At 43.2% G+C, this 14,236-nt stretch overlaps 1 protein-coding gene across 2 annotated transcripts in view; it reads right to left on the bottom strand.

Moving 5' to 3' along the window:
* The window catches only part of SPATA18 (spermatogenesis associated 18), a 43,819-nt gene extending 33,529 nt beyond the window's left edge, over positions 1-10,290 (bottom strand). For both annotated transcript variants that reach the window (XR_647076.2, XM_003898902.3), the window contains exons 1-3: positions 9,794-10,290; positions 796-901; positions 550-665 (exon numbers count right to left, since the gene is read on the bottom strand). Coding sequence is in view for 1 of the 2 variants with exons in the window: in XM_003898902.3 (XP_003898951.1) it covers positions 550-665; positions 796-901; positions 9,794-9,880 (309 nt within the window). In the remaining variant the exon portion in view is untranslated. The remainder of the gene's footprint in view (positions 1-549; positions 666-795; positions 902-9,793) is intronic.
* Positions 10,291-14,236: the final 3,946 nt, after the last annotated feature.

Here is a 14,236-nt window from a genome sequence, read left to right as displayed (position 1 = left end):
TTTTTACATAGATATATGTGTGCCATGGTGGTTTGCTGCACCTATCAACCTGTCACCTAGGTTTTAAGCCCCACATGCATTAGATGTTTGTCCTAATGCTTTCTCTCCCCTCACCCCTGCAATTCCCCGACAGGCCCTGCTGTGTTGTTCCCCTCCCCGTGTCCATGTATTCTCATTGTTCAACTCTCACTTATGAGTGAGAACATGTGATGTTTGGTTTTCTCAGAACAGACTAAATGTTTTCTAAATGCTTCTGTTTTAGAAAGGGTTATAGGTAAATCCATATAAATGTTTAAAAGTAAAGTAACTAATGTTTTGGTTGCCCAGATGTAATGATGTGGATGCCTTAAGCAAGGTATGTGCTCTCTTTCTAGTCTGATCTCCACCTGTTCAAAAACTAACACCGTCCCCATGAAAACCACCAATAACTCTCACAAATTGTGACACTCTGTCAGTCTACCAGAATTAAGTCCTCTTCTTCTCTTGGAGGTTTCTGATTTGTTTTATCTCACTGTTCAGAAAGCAAGGGTTATCCTTCAGCATCCCTACCTGCAGAGAGGGGACCTTGCTGTCAACAGGTTTTCCCATGGAAGCAGCAGTAAAGGAAGCCTCCAGCCAAGGCAAAAGGCGTGACTTGATTGTTTCCACACCATCGTTATGTCCTCCTAAAAGAATACACACATCAGGTCAGGGAGAGAAACACAACTGCATCAACAGTCAAAGAACACAAAAAAGCACCAAGAAAGGAGAGAAAGGCAGGCAGAACTGGATGGGAAATTACCAGGCCATTCTCACCTTCTTGGGCTGCTGTTGTGAGGATCCCGAAGAGTTGTCCCTGCACCTTGGCAACTTGCTCAATGAGTTCAAGGCAGTGGTTTAGATTTTGATCACACGTGTTTGTCTGCAAGGGCAAAACAGTAGATAACCAGGGTAATTTCTTCACTCTGGGACCCACTGCAGGCAGACCAGGGTCTCACTTGACCCAAGAGCTGTCTGGCTCTGGTATGCTCTGGTAACAGGACTGCTGTGTGGTCACCGAAACTTATCTCCCGTAGACCACATTTCCCAGTTTCCCTAGCAGTTCGTGTGGCCATGTAACTGAATTCTGGTTAACTGGATGGAAAGTGATATATGCCCGGGGCCTGGCCCAGAAGGGAACCTCTTGAATGATTTTTTTTTTCTTTTCCCCTTTGTCAACTGAATGCAGAAGAGCCAAGAGAGGATGCTGAGGGCATAAGGGATGGTGGAGCCACAAGATTTGCAAGGTTGCTGACTGAATGCTTGCATTGAATTATCACATAGTTGAGAAAGTTGGTTTGTGTGTGTTAAGCCACTGAGATTTGGAGGTTGTTTTTTATAGCAATAATCCTACTCAGTAAAACCCTACAAAAATACATTTAAAAGCTAAATGGACCTGTTGTCAGACAATACAAATCACTGCCTAATTTACCTGCTTTATTGGTTCCTGTCCTCTACATAAATTCAATTCGTATATACTGTATGTGCATAGAGAACATGACTTCTTAACAGCAAGAAGGTATTGCTGGGTTTAGGATATAAGGGACTTGGCACTTGCAGACTTGTGGGGCAGACAGATGAATAGCCAGTTACTTTGCAGCAGAATAATAAGTCTAACTACACAGATGAGTGCAAGCTCTACCCAATAGTCCATTGTCTTGGAAAGTCTGGGAAGGCTTCCAAAGGAAGTGAAACCTAGTCCAAGATGAAATTAGCCAGATTTGGAAAAGGAGGTGGTTCCAGTGGTTGTGGAACATTCTAAGCAATGAGAACAGAACATAAAGAGGCAAAGAAGTGAACCTTTGGCTATTATTCTGCTTTCCTCACTTCTTTGAAAGATTCTACCATTTCCATTTCCACATAAGCCAAACCTCTAACTGACTCCAGCATTAGAAGAAGGAATACAACTACAAGCAACAAACATCACGTGGTTGTAAAAATGCATCGATTTATGTGTCACCTCAGGACGCAATAAGGCATTGGTCCTTGGTGCCTCCTGGACACAACAAATCCCAGAACAGAAAGCAGGGTACAAGGAGGATAGAAATTAGGAGTAAGAGAAAAGTTGAGATAATCTCTAGGCAAAAGTTTACAAGTCAAATGCACATCTGCATCAACCAAGGAAATGGTTCAGACAGGCAGGAAGCTCCTTGAGGACAGGACAGTTGGTTGTTGTATTCCCAACCCTGATTCTACAGTGTCCCTGTATTCAGACTCATTATATGTTGGATGGATGCATGTAAATGAGATGATTCACTCACTCTGTATTTATCATATCTCTCCTATATGCCAGGCTCTATTAGCGCTTTACATAAACTCAGCTAATTTTTGCACTAGTACACTAGGAGTTAGAAGAACTATTATCATTCCCATTTCAGATGAGAAAGCTGAGGCACAGAGAGGTTAAGTAACTGGTTCATGGCTACCCAGCTGTAAATTATCAGAGTTGAGATTGGACCCCAGCAGCCCAGCTTCCACAGCCCATGCTCTTAACTAGTAAACTATCTATACTGACTTTTAGATCATGCTTCATGCTGGGAGTAGAGGGAGGATTGGATGATGCGACCAAGAGTGAATGGGGAGGGCATCCAGGGAAGGCTTCTCTGTGGAGGGGACCCTTGAGTATTCCTGGGTTATAAGATTCAGGGAAGCACAGCACTAGGGAAGGAGCATGCCAGGCAGTGGGAACAGCAAGGACAAAGGTTCTGTGGCAGGAACAAGTTTAGCAACCTTGAATATGTCAATGTGGCAGAGGCACAGAAAGTCAGAGAGTTTGGCAGGGTAGATTGACCTGGAGAGCCTTTCACCCCTGGCATGGAGTTTGGATGGGATGGACTTGTAACTGAGAGGGCAACTGGTTTACTTTCCATGCTTGGTAAATGGTACCTGGTAACTAATTCTGTTGTAGCACTGATTTCTCCTGTAGTCATTTTTTCTCCATCTCGTCCATCTAATCTCTCCTCCCAAAAAGATCATGAGTTCTTGTTTTTTTTTTTGTTTGTTTTTGTTTTTTTTTTGAGATGGAGTCTCGCTCTGTCGCCCAGGCTGGAGTGCAGTGGCCGGATCTCAGCTCACTGCAAGCTCCGCCTCCCGGGTTTACGCCATTCTCCTGCCTCAGCCTCCTGAGTAGCTGAGACTACAGGCGCCCACCACCTCACCCGGCTAGTTTTTTGTATTTTTTAGTAGAGACGGGGTTTCACCGTGTTAGCCAGGATGGTATCGATCTCCTGACCTCGTGATCCACCCGTCTCGGCCTCCCAAAGTGCTGGGATTACAGGCTTGAGCCACCGCGCCCGGCCTGAGTTCTTTTTAAAAACGATCTTGCTTTGCTCATGTTTGTATCTGTTGCCACTAGTATCCTAGCAAATTGAAGGGTCCAAACAGCAGTTGATGAATGAATGATTTAACAGCGTAATGTTGACATAATAGAGCATTTAAAACCCATAGCCTGAACAGCTATCTCCATTTCTTCCTCATTAATTCAGCACTCCTTGCCGTGGCCATTTTATACCTGCACTTATTACACTGAACTTCAATTACCTACTTACAAGCCTTTTGCCCTCTGGCAAGATCATTCCATGTGTTAAGTGGATGGAGAATGAGCTTGGGAGTCAAGCAAACCTGAGTATCTCAGCTCTGCTGCTTGCTACAGTTCTGTGTGACCCTGCACAAGTTACTTAACCTCTCTGAGCCCATTCTTCTCCCATGCAATGGGGATAATAATGCCTTGCGGAGCATTAGAATTAAATCAAAATAATACATGTCCAGCATCTCAGACACAGAAGGTGTTTATCAGTTGGCACCTATGAGGTGGCATGCAGTACTGAAAGGAGTCAGTGGCTTAGGAATAAGGTAGACCTTTGTTCAAACCTGGTTCTCAACTTAACAGCTGCATTCCCTTAGAAAAGACATTTAAATATGAGGCTCTGTTTCCTCCCGTTTAGGAGGTAGTTGATCACATGAGCAGAGTCCAGTGTAAAAGAGGTACACAATTAATTAGAAGTATTATTGTGGTATCATTACTATCTGTTCCTATGCCTTGCCTAGAGCCTGGTACATACTGGGTACCCAGAGGAATGCTGGTCAAATGAGTTTTTAAACACAACTTAAATAACAGGAGAGAATATCCTGTGTCACACTGTTCCGCTTCCGAAGACATGTTACAACATGCTGCAACTTCTAAACACAAAGCATTGCACAAGATAATCAAGTTGCAATAGGGTCACATTATTCAAGTAAACACATACCCACATACTCACACAAGACAAACAGAGCAAAGATATGGACTAATTATACTGTCTCCAAAGCACAGACTCTCCAGATTTATCCATTCATAAATCATTGAGTTCCTATTATATGTAAGGCCCTGGAAACAAAGCTCAGGAAACAAAGCTATATTAAAAAAAAAAAAAAAAGTTGTCTTCAGTCAGTGAACTAATTAGACAGGGAAGTGAGATGGAGAACAAGAGGCACATAGGGGATAAATAATTACCTAAGAGTTTATGTTAAGTGCTCTGTGTGGATAACAAGCTATAGGAGTAGCAAAATAACCTCTAGTGAGGGGTGAAGGGTAAGAGGGAAGGGCAATTGAAGAGGAGAAACAGAAGGTACCAAGGCATATCAGGGGAAAGTGAGTACAGGGTCCAGAGTTGAAAGACTTGACTGGCCACATTAAGGGTCTTGGGCTTCATTCCATCATCAAAATGTTTAAGGATGCAACAGAGGAAGGCGGGTATGACATGCTCATATTTCCTTTGCATGTTACAAAAATCTCTCTGGCAAAAGCAGACCAGATAGAGTTTGGGTTAGAGAGTGAGTCTGGTGGGGAGGTAGATGGATATAACCATCTAGCTGAGAGATGCTGGAGGCTGTAGACATACCAAGGGTCTCCCAAAGGTCTTTCCTAGCCCCAAATTACACCTGTGCCAGTAAAGTTCCTGCTGATTTCAGCATTACCTAAGAAGGTCAGGGAGTTTCGAAATGAGTAAGAGGTATGAGAGGGATGATCCTGAGTTTGGGTTTGAACAAGTGAGGGGGCCTGCAGGACCTTCAGATGGAATGTCCAGTAGTAGTACCTAATAATTACTGATCTAATTACCTACTCTATGCCAGCCAGACCCTGTGCTAAGAGCTTTATATACGTGGCTCCATTTAATCCTCAGAACAATTCTACAAATGGGATGCCATCATCATGCAAAATTCATCACTAAGGAAAAACAAATTAAGTAATTTGAAGAGACAATAGTGCGGACCCATTCTTGCAGCCTCCAGCACTGCAGCTGAGCTCTCAACAACAATGCTTTCCCCAAAGCAGATGGAAAGTAAGTCTGGAGCTTAGAAGAGAGACAGGACTGGGAGGAGTGGCTTTGGAAGGCTTCAGCAAGTGGGAGGGCACAGAAGCCACATGCACAGATGAGATTACCAGGGAGAGAAAAGAGTGCGGAGAGGGCTGAGGGCAGAGCGAGGGGCAATTTTGCTGTGTCAGAAGTGCTCTAAGTAAGAAGAGCCACTGGATAAAAAACAAAATAAGAGCAGTCAGAAATAAGAGGACACCCAGGAAGCAAGATGAAGAAGAATAAGGAGGCCGAAGAAGGAGATGGTTTCAAGAAGCAGAAGGGCATGGCTTATTCATGCATTTATACTCTGAAGAAATTTTATGGAGAGGCCACTATGCACTGGATGCTAGGGACACAATGTCTCCTGCCCTGGAGGAATTTATAGTCTAAGATAAACATGAAAATAAATGCAAAAACACATGCTATTTACTATAAGAAAATTCATCCAGATTTCGGAGGTAAAACTCAAAAGAGAAGCTGGTAAGGGCCATGAAGTTTCAGGAAAGCCTTTGCTTGAGGAGCTTTGTGGGCTCCCACTCCTAGAAATGGATTTAATTGCTCTCGTGTGGGACCTGGTCTTTGGAAATATAAAAGCTTTCTGGATAATTCCTATGTGCAATGAAGATTGATAACCACAGCATTAGTGGGTAACAAAATCAATTTAGTGAGTCTCAAACAGCAAATAATACTAAAAAGAAAATAGAAAAACACACCATAATGAGTAAAGGTAATTATTAGTGGAACTTGAGTTTATATGTATAAGAGTTTATGTGTGCTATATTGTGAAGTAAAATGCATTGAGTCCTATAGGTAAGTTTTAAAAACAATGTTCTAGGGGACAATGCCTTGCCTGTGTTGAGAATCACTAGTATTGGCAACGAGAGCCATAAAAATGATGCCTCAAACAGCTGTATCAAAGTTGGATTGGAAGTGGGCATGAATGAAGGCAAGGAAATGAATAAGAACTTTCCATGTTTTAAGTGTAAAAGTGAAATAAGTAAACTTCAAACACATTCTAATGGCTTTGTGCAGATAGGAAAGCAAGAGTTAACAGAAAACAATAAAATATTCAGGAATATAACCACCAACATTATTAACATAAAGACACGTTCTTTTAAAGCTACTAACCCCTGTGACACAGATATGGGCTAAGAGCCTCCTTTTGTTACCATGATTGCTGTAAAAATACTGCTAGTTCTGTTAGAGGCAACATTTTCTGGACTGCATGAAGCTACTGTTAAAATAGAGATCTTAAGACTAATGTAACAGACTCTTTGAGGCAATAAGATAAAGACCTAAGGCCATGCCAGGCAAGGATTAAGTCACATACCCCTACACATAAAGAATCAACTATGTTCTAACTGTCAAAAGGTTTTTTCTTTTTATCTAGCAGCTAAGCAAGCACTGGCTTTGAGATAAACAATGTTAAAACAATTGCAACTCACTGACTAACTGATCTCCTCCCCTGTTCCACAGTCCATAACTGCAACTTCGACTGGATAAGTTACTGATTTCAGTAACTTTCTGCTGATAAGAGACCATGGACAATAGGCTGGTTCTGGTCGATCCGCAGAGGCTGCACACTAAGTTCCTTCATGTCCCTGCCTCCACCTTTGATGTATAGGGCCTAATTGTAATACATTTAAATGTTAAGCCTCTACCCCAAAATGAATATAGGATGAATGTAACATGCGTGTTTGCTTACTGTGCATGTGAGAGTTCCCCCTTCATGAATATTCATAGCTCCTCCTATAACCTGTTGAATATGTATACACGTGGCCAACCCATTCAGCATTAATTCCTGTCTACGTCGCAGCCTGCAGGTTGTTACCCTTTCTAAGAATTAAAGCTCTCCAAAGAAAATGAGGATGTTCCTATCTCACTCAAATATCAACAGGGGAAATGTTTTCCAGGCAGAGAAAACAATGAGTGCAAAATGCCCTGAAGCAGAAGCATGTCTGGCATCTCTAGAACTGTGCTGTCTGAGACAGTAGCCATGAGCTACATGTGGCTATCTGAATTTAAATTGGACTTAAGTCAAATTAAAAATTATGTTCTTCAGTGGGCACTTGCCACATTTCAAGTGCCCAATAGTTACCATATTGGACAATGCAGATATAGAACCTGTCCATCATCATAGAAAGTTCTATTGGACAGCACTGCTCTAGGACAAGCAAGAGGGCTGGTACTGCTGGAGCGGTCTGAGCACGGGAGAAAGTAACAGATAAGGTTAAAGAGCTTAAAGGGGCACAATTGTGTAGGACTTTGAAGGTCATTGTAAGAGCTTTGGCTTCTTCTGACTGAAATAGGAAATTTGGAGTGTCTTGCAAAAAGAGTAACTTGATCTGACTTGACATTTAGAAGGTCTCTTTGGGTTGTTACTTTTGTAATAATCCAGGTGAAAGATGATCAAGGATGGAGAAGGGTGGTAGCAGTGGGGTTGGTGAAAAGTGTTTAGATTCTGTATGAACTTTGAAGTTAGAACCAATAGACTATGATGGTGAAAAGGGAGTGGAGTACATAATGATGAAGACTACTTAGAAAGGAGGCCTGTAGTTGGGGCATGGGAAAGGCTAAATTCCATTTTGAACAGATTTGACTTTGAGCATTTTGAGCATTTCAATAGCATTCACTATTGAAAGATGACCAATGGGCAGCTGGAGAAGTGAGAGCTCAGATGGGAACATATCCTATAGAAATAAGATTCATCAGTATACTTGTAAGAGATGAAGCAGGAGTGGAGGGGGAAGAATACAGGTGTCAACATTCCAATGTGATAAAGATGCCTGCAAACTCAAGAGAAATGATGGAACCTGGGGAGTGGCCACAGGTATAAAAAAAACTCGTGGTTGTGAGTACAGTCTCTACTGTAGAGAGATGAAGGGAACAGCTGGATGGAAATGGTTTTAATGACAGCAGAGAATGGCATGTTATCAAGACAGGAAAATGTAATAAACGAAGGCACTTCTCATTACTTACAGGGAGTTTCTAAAGTAATTGTTTATTAGTTCCAGACAAATACTAGTGCTATTTGTAATAAACATTGTGACAAACAACATGTTTTTTAAAATTCAGAGTTCGGTTAGGCCACTGGGCAAAAAAAAAAAAAGGGGGTAAATACTGTATACATGTTAGGATTTCTTATTCTCAACCTCCTGAGACTAGGTAGTAGGTACTTTTAAAATTAGTTGGGGGGAACCCAAGTCTTTTATGATAAAGAGGTCATTTTAACTTTCCAGAATTCTTAATGGAGAAGGAATGGTCAGTGCTGGTTCTTTAAAAGGGAGCAAAGAGATTGAACAGGAAACACTAGAAAGGAAGGCTAAGGAGAAAGCTGTAGCTACTCTTTGAGCTCCCCTCCACTTCAGGAGCACTGGTTAAAGGGTGAATGGGGAAGCCTAAGGACCTCATAACAGGCAGGATCTCAGAAACAAGCTAATCTAGGCTCAAAAAATTAAAATCTGAACAGGAAATTTACATACCATCTAGACCAATCTCTGCTATTCCATAGATGAGGTACTAAGACCCAGAGAAGTAAAATAATTTGACACCCTCATTCAGCTAGTTCTATGCAGAGCCAAATGTAGAAACAAGGGGGGGAGGGGGCCAATTTCCGGTCCACAGTTCTTTTTGCCGACCCCTCCATTTACTATGTAGGAGGGGAAATCCCTATTTATATTAAGACGGACCGACCGAATGTAAAGCAAATTCAACACTGAAGAGTTCTGTTTGGGGGAAAGGGGAAATTATGGGGAGCCAGGGTGCGGGTAGGGATTAATGAGATTTGAAAAGTGCTCATGGGTTTGGTGACAGAATACTGGCTTCTCACAAATGCCTGGAAAAAGGCCTGAATCCGCCCTGGTGTTGGAACTGTGCCTCAATTGCCAGGCCCACCAGCATGCAAGTGAAACCCGCAACGTTAACAAGTGTCCGTTTCGCGTATTTCTGGGTAAATAACTCCTGGGTGTGTGTTTATACAAATCCATTCTGATACAAACCCTGGGCAGGAGAGGGTTGTAGTAAAAAATAATTCGGGGTTGGGGAAGGAGGCGGTGTGGATTGCGCTGGCGAGGGGGATTGGAAAGAGTGGCCGGCGTGACCAGACCAGTCGCAGACCACAGGGCTTCCCTGTTGCTAGGTCGCTGGCGTCCTTAGTTACCACAGATTGGACGCACTCTCCAATCTCTCCGCAGCCTAGTGCCGCGCTCCGCAGGCCGCGCCACCTGCGCGCCGCCTCGCTAAGCTGGGAGACAGGGGCACGTACACACATGTCCTTCCTTCCCCAGCGATCCCGGTCGAAGGCTGAGGTCCTGGTTAGGAATCACAACCGCGGAGGCTTTGCAAAGTGGCCACCAACTCCAGCCCTAAGAAATCCCCGACGAGGGCTGTGCTGGAACCTACGGGAGGGCGAGCCCCGGGGGTTTTTCACCCAGACTCACGTTGTACTCCTTCAGCCAGGAGTCTAGCTTTTCCTGCAACGTTCGTAAAGCTTCGTTTGAGACCAGTCTTTTCAGATTTTCCGCCATCGCTCACTATACCGCACGGCCCCACGCTGCGTGATGGAGACGTGGGGGGACCAGGCGGTGGCCTCCGCAGGACCGTGGGGTGATATGGCGGGAAGGGTGTTCTCTTGTGGGTGGCTCAGAGCGCGGCAGGTGTTTCCATCCTCCCCCTCGGGTCGGACCGGGCCGGGTTCGGGAAGCCGGGGGGGAGGTGCCCTGGGCCGCAGCCACAGCCCCTCATCCGCCGCCCCGCGCAGTCTCCTGGCTCCCCAGCAGCCGCCTGAGCCCGGCCATAAATACCCTGGCGATTATTAAACAAACCTTGACGTGGACGCGTTGGCTGCCAGGGACGCGCGCGGCCCGCATCGTGGCAACGCCCGCGCCGCCCCGCCCTGGGTGACAGCCGCGCCCCCCACCCCCTCCCGGGGTGGACTGAGACGCGCCGTCGCGCGGGCTGGAGGGCAGCAGGGCACCTAGAGCATTCCTCCCCATTCGGGGGTTCTGGGTGCCCACGCGTGTCCAGAAAAGCAGCAGTTAAGTCGTCATAGAAGTTTGGGGCAAGGCTGTCTCAGGAGATCATCTCTTTGGCTCCTTTATTCTTTCTCCTTTCATTCCTTTAATTATTCATTTGTAGCGCCTTGGGTTTACCTGTATGAAACTTGTAACTAAAATTTCAGTACTTCCTACTTCTAGCTTTTGCTTTGTTCCTTGACCCACTGGGTACCCAAGTCAATAGAGTTTAGGTCCAGGATGTTCACAAATTAAAGTTAATCCCTCAGGTTTGGATAAGATTTGCCAGTGTATATTTTAGTATTATTATTATTTTTTTTAAGAGTCATTGAGCACTCTAAAGCTTCATTTCATGCCGAATTCTCTAATTGGGACTTTCTTGACCTAGTTTGGCAGTATTTCAAAAGTGTGTATTCTGCTACAGAAATGGATTCAACTACTTAGGAAACCATTTCGACCATCTTTAAGCGCTTTCGAAGCAAGCTCTTTTATATACCATCAAAAAATGTGCTGATTGTAAACCATTCCTATCCATTCTTTAAAACAGCGGTGGGGAGCAGAGCCTCAGCTGGTTAGCTAGCTAGTTTAACTTAGTTTCACCTCTGTAGGTACTTGAAAATCTGTGAACACTGCATATATTCAAGTATTGTAAAATCAAGAATTTTCACCACCTCTTGTTTTTTATTTCTCTTGATTACAGGTTTTACTATCTGCTAATGAAAATGAAAGGCTCAGTTTTGGAGCCTGTGTTTCTACTATTTTCTGTAGACCACAAAATAAGGACTATAACGGTATAGTAAGGGTATATGTTATAAGGGTAACATGTTATTTGATCGGAGTAGAATAATAATTTCTAATATTAAAAATACCCCCTCAACAAAACAACTAAATATTCATTAAACAACTTCATATATGTATATAACATACATATACACATATATGTATATAATGAATTGAGAAAAGCCTCAAATTTCTCAATTTGGACCTAATAATTACATATTTCAATAGGCATTTGGAATCTTTGAACAGTCCCATTTACTTATTCATAAAAAAATCATATTGGAACATTTATGTCAGATAAATTAGACGTAAAGTATTTTTTCTCACTGTGAGCACCTTAATTCGCCTGTAATCCTTGGTTTCATCATCTGTAAAAGGAAAATAATTCTTTCATAGGATTATTATGAAATTTAGTAAGATAATTCATGTAAAGTATTTAGTACAATGCAGGGCCTATGCTGTAGAAATTGCTGTAGTAATTGCTGTTTATTAAATATAAACTAATACTGACCTATGTTCCCTATTATTAGGAATGTAGATTAGTATTAGTTTATATTTAATAAAGAAAACTAGTTGTAAACAATCTAAACCTCCAACAATAGGGCAATGGTTGAGCACATCATTCAATGAAATGTTGCACAATAAAAATCTTGTTATTGTAGAATATATACTATCTAGAAATTTTCACTATAACGAAAAAGGCAGAACACTAAATTGTATATACTGTGTTAAACTGCACAATGTGAACCCAAGGTACAATTGTGGGTTATTTTAATTGCTCTTTTATATTTTTCTGATTTTTTTCAAGTTTCTACCATGAACATGAATTGTTTCTATGATAGCTTATTCAGAAAAAAGTTACACAAAACAGTTACTAATATAGTTTGGCTGAGTCCTTGTCAAAATCTCATCTTGGATTCCTACGTGTTGTAGGAGGGGTCCAGCGAGAGGTTATTGAATCATGGAGTCAGGTCTTTCCTGTACTGTTCTCGTGATAGTGAGTAAGTCTCACAAGATCTGGTGGTTTCGAAAAAGGGAATGTTCCCTGCACAAGCTAGCTGCCACCCATATAAGATGTGACTTGCTCCTCCTTGCCTCCCGCCGTGATTGTGAGGTCTCCCTAGCTGGGTGGAACTGTAAGTCCGTTAAACCTCTTTCTTTTGTGAATTGCCCAGTCTCGTGCATGTCTTTATCAGCAGCACGTAAACCAACTAATACAGTAAATTCTTATGGGGAGTTGGACTCCACTGAAAAGATACCCAAAAATGTGGAAGTATTTTTGGAACTGAGTAACATTTTGGAACTGAGTAACAGGCAGAGGTTGGAACAGTTTGGAGGACTCCGAAGAAGACAGGAAAATGTGGGAAAGTTTGGAACTCCCTAGAGTCTTGTCAAATGGCTTTGACCAAAATGCTGATAATGATATGGACAATGAAATCCAGGCTGAGGTGGGTGGACATGAGGAGCTTGTTGGGAACTGGAGCAAAGGTTACTCCTTTTATGTTTTAGCAAAGAGACTGGCAGCATTTTGCCCCTGATCTAGAGATTTGTGGAACTTTGAACTTGAGAGAGATAATTTAGGGTATCTGGCAGAAGAAATTTGTAAGTCAGCAAAGCATTCAAGAGGTAACTTGGGTGCTGTTAAAGGCATTCCGTTTTGTCAGGGAAGCAGAGCATAAAAGTTCAGAAAATTTGCAGCCTGACAACGCAATAGAAAAGAAAATCCCATTTTCATAGGAGAAATTCAAGCGGGCCACAGAAATTTGCATAAGTAACAAGGAGCCAAATGTTAACCCCCAAGACAATGGGGAAAATATCTCCAGGGCATGTCTCCAGTGCAGCCTAGGGACTTGATGCCCTGCATCCCAGCCACTCCAGCCATGGCTGAAAGGGGCCAATATAGAGCTCTGGCCATGGCTTCAGAGAGTATAAGCCTCAAGCCTTCAGAGCTTTCATGTGGTATTGAGCCTGTGAGTGCACAGAAGTCAAGGGTTGAGGTTTGGGAACCTCTGCCTAGATATCAGAAGATGTATGGAAACACCTGGATGCCCAGGCAAAAGTTTGCTGCAGGGGTGGGGCCCTCATGGAGAACCTCTGCTAGGGCAGTGCAGAAGGGTAATGTGGGGGCAAACCCCCACAAAGGGTCCCTACTGTGGCACTGCCTAGTGGAGCTGTGAGAAGCCTCTGTCGTCCAGACCCTAGAATGGTATATCCACTGAAAGCTTGTACTGTGTGCCTGGAAAAGCCACAGACACTCAACACTGGCCTGTAAAGGCAGCCCGGAGGGAGGCTGTACCCTACAAAGCCACAGGGGCAGAGCTGCCCAAGACCATGGGAACCCACCTCTTGCATCAGCATGACCTGGATATGAGACATGGGGTCAAAGGAGATCATTTTGGAGCTTTAAGATTTGACTGGCAGGATGCAGTGGCTCACACCTGTAATCCAGCACTTTGGGAGGCCGAGGCAGGCAGGTCACCTGAGGTCAGGAGTTTGAAACCACCCTGGCCAACATGGCAAAACCCTGTCTTTACTAAAAATACAAAAATTAGCTGAGTGTGGTGGTGGGTGCCTGTAATCCCAGCTACTTGGGAGGCTGAGGCAGGAGAATCACTTGAACCAGGGAGATGGAGGTTGCAGTGAGCCGAGATCACATCACTGCATTCCAGCCTGGGCAACAGAGCAAGACTCTGTCTCAAAAAGAAAAAAAATTTAAAAAATTTAAAAAATAAAAAAAAATTTGACCATCCGACTGGATTTGAGACTTGTATGAGGCCTGTAGCCCCTTTGTTTTGGCCAATTTCTTCCATTTGGAATGCCTGTATTTACCCAATGCCTGTACCCCCTTTGTACCTAGGAAGTAAATAACTTGCTTTTGATTTTATTTTTTAATTTTATTTTTTATTATACCTTAAGTTCTAGGGTACATGTGCACAACGTGTAACTTGCTTTTGATTTTAAAGGCTCATAGGTGGAAGTGACTTGCCTTCTCTAGTCCTTCTTCAGACTGTGGACTTTTGAGTTACTGCTGAAATGAGTTAAGACTTTGGGGGACTGTTGGGAAGACATGATTGCTTTTGAAATGTGAGA

The sequence above is a fragment of the Papio anubis genome, chromosome 3 (assembly GCF_008728515.1).
Source record: "Papio anubis isolate 15944 chromosome 3, Panubis1.0, whole genome shotgun sequence".
Classification (NCBI taxonomy): domain Eukaryota; kingdom Metazoa; phylum Chordata; class Mammalia; order Primates; family Cercopithecidae; genus Papio; species Papio anubis.
This window is presented reverse-complemented; position numbering and strand designations above follow the sequence as displayed.